General features: G+C 54.3%; 1 protein-coding gene across 1 annotated transcript in view; it reads left to right on the top strand.

The window, feature by feature from the left end:
* The first annotated feature begins 1,239 nt into the window (after positions 1 to 1,239).
* The window catches only part of LOC130388548 (cytosolic carboxypeptidase 4-like), a 29,178-nt gene continuing 25,417 nt past the window's right edge, over positions 1,240 to 5,000 (top strand). The window contains exon 1 of the mRNA XM_056597881.1: positions 1,240 to 1,323. Within this exon, the coding sequence (XP_056453856.1) occupies positions 1,289 to 1,323 (35 nt within the window). The 5' untranslated portion in view covers positions 1,240 to 1,288. The remainder of the gene's footprint in view (positions 1,324 to 5,000) is intronic.

A 5,000-nucleotide genomic window follows, 5' to 3' on the forward strand; every position in this document is an offset into this window, starting at 1 on the left:
CCCACGCGCTTTTATTCATACTAATGCGTGTGCGTGGGTTCTACACAAGCATGCGTGCGTGCCTGATGTAAGTCTTGCGACACGATTCTGACATTTCTAAGGAATTAGGTCGGACACTGACGGGATTTAATCACATGCCTCTTGGGTCATTCTCCCTCACTTTCTCGTCCTTTGTCTCCTCCCGTTGGAGATTCACTGCCCCTGTGTCCATCTCTCCCCGTTTTTTTTATTTTTTACCTTGTCCCTTATCTTCTCACATTCTCCCTATCTGCCTCCTGCACACCTTCTCCCTCTGTCACACACACTTCCTCTCTCTCTCTCTATCGCTGGCTCCCTCTCTCTCTCTCTCGCTCTCGCTCTCTCTTTCTCTCTCTCTCTCTATCTCACTTTAACCCATTAAAAAATAAACAATAGCTGAAATAAAAAATGCGAAGTCAATAAAAATGACTTTTTAATGACGTCAATAAGGCGCAATGACGATGAATGAATATCGTATTCATTCGTGATGAATGTGCATTTTGACACAGATATCACACTCTACTTCAAGCGTTAAGTCAGCAATGGGTTTCGCTGTTTGTTACCACACACCTCCACAGTCGACACATTGTGGATGACATTGACCGTGTCACAACGCCTAAAACACAAACGTAACAAATCAGTGTCTGTGTAGATTGCCGCAGAGGCCATCACAGCTATGCCGCAAAGCAATTCATTTTCTCATTGTTTTGATTAACATTAATCATTTAGGTGCAGATTCCTTTATTAACTCTGTCGATTTGATATGGATTTTCTTTGTTGCATATTAATCCCTTGCAACCTACTCTGCTACTCTTATTTCCCTCAGTAAGAGATTCGCCTCGGCAGTTTAGTCAAATATTCACGAAGATTGGATTCACGCTGTGATTAAAACAAACGTCTTGAACATACAATGTAGAAACATACACACACGACACACGCACACACGACACACGCACACACACACACGACACACACAAACACACACACGCACACACAAACGCTTACAAATGCGGCACCCATTATTCTCGTTCTATTTCCAGACCTGTTTTGACTTTATAGATGGAATGGCAAATAAATATGAACTGAAGAATCGTTGATGCTCACGACTGTCACGACGGGCTTTGACAATAGGATGACAGAAGGCTGTCACCGTTGACAAAAGCCGTCGCGCAGGGCAGGAGAAACCGAAAAAGCCGACGCACAAAAGGATGCAGGCAAACAGAAAATGCCAGTAGATCCAGTCGGACCAAACTCCCTGCATTGACCACAGATGTATTCAGAGGGGGCCGAAGCACTTGTGGCCAGGTAGATATGCCACACACACCCACACACACGCACACACAAACACACACAAACACACACACACACACACACACACACAATGTGTGTGTGTGTGTGTGTGTGCACAGTGCCCAAGGTGAGGCAGCTGGCCGGTTGGGCAGAGGAAATAAATGTTGTGGAAAATAACAGGTTTCAGAAAGAGTTTGAACTCTGCTAGGCTCCCAGTGCGTTCCCTGTGTGTTTGTTGGCCCACGCCCGAGCTAATGCTGCAGGGGGAAAGAGTCTGAGAGAGGAAGGCTGAATGAAGTGACTTATCTGTGGAGGGATCAGGACACTGGTGTCTGCCGTACGCTCTGTCACTGTCAGATAGCGTCCTTTTAGCTCGCCGATGTTGGCCCACACCTTCCAAGCAGCAATTGTCTGCTGCTGTTTGACGCGAGCGGACACACACACACACACACACACATAAGCGCACACACACACACACACACACACACACACACACACACACGTTTTCCTGACGGTTAGAATAAAGATGACCACGGACGGTTTGAGAATGAAATGGCGCCGGTTGTGCCGTCGCCACTGCTGTCTCACTGCATAGAGTCAGACCACGGCAACACATGTCTTCGCTCATTGCGCTCATTGTAACACACACAGGCTCACACCTACACGCACACAAACACAGTGAAAAAACTGAGAAATTCAAATAGACAAAAAAACATCACACACACACACACACACACACACACACACACAAAATCTATGTCGGGCAGTAGATTTCCGTGTGCTTCTGGCCGGCTGGTTGAACTCTGGCTGTTTCGGACTCTGCTTATTGATTTCCACAGGGGAACTGGATAGTGTCAATTTTAGGGCTCTGACTAATGCGTTGAACCTTGTAAGTGTGTGTCTGTGTGTGGGGGGGGGGGGGGGGGGGTGGCTCTACGTGTGTGTGTATGTGTCGTGTGTGTGTGTGTCTGTCTCTAGTCCCTGTGTGGATTTACTAGTCCCAAAGGCCTGTTTCACATCATCATGTGAGACAGATCCATTCGCACAAGAGAAATGTCTTTGTCCTGACAATATATGACAAGCTCTCAATATATAGTCCTTCCAACACACACATGCATGTTGTTCACACACACAAAAAAACATACACACACGCACGCACCCACGTGTGTGCGCACACACATACACACGCACACACGCACACACGCACACACACACACACACACTGTGGTAACCCGCTCCTTGAATTAGCCAGGTTACCGGTACAAACGACGCGTTTGTAGAAGGTTAGAGCCATTCCAGGCATTTATTATACAATCACTTCAATCAACGAGGGTTCTCACGGTCTCTAGGGCCTCCGTGGGCCTCTAGGCTCCCTTGCTGCCACGAGCCCTTCCTTCCTGCACCCGACCCGTGCTGTGCTGGGCTGGTCCTCCTTTTAAGATGGCCCCCGTGCTTTCGCCCAGGTGTCCCCCAATCACCCTGATTGGGGTGCCGAAAGGGCTGCTCTCTCTCGCCGGCTGGTGGGTGGGGGTGGTACACCCCGTCCTCCACGGTACCCCGGGCCCGTCCAGGCCGAGGACCACGTGGCGGGATGCCACACTCCTCCACCCTTTGTCCAAGCCCCAGGTAGTCGAGGGACCCGCCCAGGATGGTATCTCGCCGGGGCCGGGTGTCTCCTGCGGCGCCGGCTGCGTCGTCTCCGGCAGCGTCGTCTCCGGCAGCGTCGTCTCCGGCAGCGTCGTCTCCGGCAGCGTCGTCTCCGGCAGCGTCGTCTCCGGCAGCGTCGTCTCCGGCAGCGTCGTCTCCGGCTACCTCGTCTCCGGCTACCTCGTCTCCGGCTACCTCGTCTCCGGCTGCCTCGTCTCCGGCTGCCTCGTCTCCCGCCGCTTCGTCTCCCGCTGCGCGGGCGGCAGCTGCCTCTCCTGCCGCGGCGGCGACCGCATCTCTCCCGCCCCGGGATTCTCGTGCCGGGGCCCAAAGCCGGCGAAAATATCGGGCAGTCCCTCCCAATCAGGAGCGGCACGGGGAGGTTGGGTACAATCCCCGCCCGAGCCGTGAACACCCCGTGCGGGGTCCGGATGACGACGTGGCATGTCTCGTAGGTCCGGGTCCCCCCGTGCACACAGGCCACCTCCATGGGCTCCCCCGCCTTCCCACCCGCCAAGACGGGGCGAAGGAGGGTAACCACGCTGCCCGTGTCCAGAAGGGCCTGCGTGTCTCTGCTCATCACCCGCACCGGTACCGTCGGGCTCCCGGACATCCCCTGCGCCAAGCAGGTCGCCAGCATGCAGGGCCGACCCGTCCCCACGTCCGCGTAGGCCGGCGGTGCCGGCGCGTCCCGGTCTCGCGCTGCGGCCTCGTCTCGCGCTGCGGCGGCGGCGGCGTCCCTTGCGCCGGCGGCGGGCGGCGTCCCTTGCGCCGGCGTCCCTTGCGCCGGCGGCGGCGGCGGCGTCCCTTTCGGCGGCGGGCAGCGTCTCTTGCGGCAGCGGCGACGTCTCTTGCGGCAGCGGCGACGTCTCTTGCGGCAGCAGCAACGTCTCTGGCGGCGGCCGGCGGCGTCCCTTGCGGCAGCGGCGACGTCTCTGGCGGCAGCAGCAACGTCTCTGGCGGCTGCGGCGACGTCCCTTGCGGCTGCGGCCGCGTCCCTTGCGGCTGCGGCAGCGTCCCTTGCGGCCGCGGCGTCTCTTGCGGCGGCGGCGTCTGTACCGGGGAGCCATAGTGGGACCTTCATGGTGCCTGCATTCTCCACCAAGTGTGGTAACCCGCTCCTTGAATTAGCCAGGTTACCGGTACAAACGACGCGTTTGTAGAAGGTTAGAGCCATTCCAGGCATTTATTATACAATCACTTCAATCAACGAGGGTTCTCACGGTCTCTAGGGCCTCCGTGGGCCTCTAGGCTCCCTTGCTGCCACGAGCCCTTCCTTCCTGCACCCGACCCGTGCTGTGCTGGGCTGGTCCTCCTTTTAAGATGGCCCCCGTGCTTTCGCCCAGGTGTCCCCCAATCACCCTGATTGGGGTGCCGAAAGGGCTGCTCTCTCTCGCCGGCTGGTGGGTGGGGGTGGTACACCCCGTCCTCCACGGTACCCCGGGCCCGTCCAGGCCGAGGACCACGTGGCGGGATGCCACAACACACACACACACACACACACACACACACACACACACACACACACACACACACACACACACACACACACACACACACACATACACATACACACACACACTTGCACACACTTGCACACCTACTCAAAATGCAATCATCATTTGACAGGCTGGGTCCGTACAGGAAAGACAAATGGCAAATGTTGCGTCACACAGCACACACAAAAATCCCATTTATATTCTAACATTGATGATCACAAGGGCCTCTAGATTTAAAGTAAATTCTAAAACATCCTAATCTTCGGACATGATTACAACGTTTTTACACATACGATTATTTGCAGTGCAAAACCGTAATGTGTAAATTGAATATAGTCGGGAACGTTTACTTTCGCATTTGAAATAGGAAGACAACCCGTCAGCTGCATATGTGTGAACATTACAATGTGGGGTATTGGTTTGTTTTCCTTTGTTGTTGTATTCAAATTTCTCATTTCCATTTCAAAAGCCACTCCAAGGCTATATTTTTGAGGTACATCATCGATAGCGTCCTCAGCACACATCTTCCTCTGCTTCCTGCTCATT

Source organism: Gadus chalcogrammus, chromosome 9, assembly GCF_026213295.1.
Source record: "Gadus chalcogrammus isolate NIFS_2021 chromosome 9, NIFS_Gcha_1.0, whole genome shotgun sequence".
In the NCBI taxonomy this organism is placed as follows: domain Eukaryota; kingdom Metazoa; phylum Chordata; class Actinopteri; order Gadiformes; family Gadidae; genus Gadus; species Gadus chalcogrammus.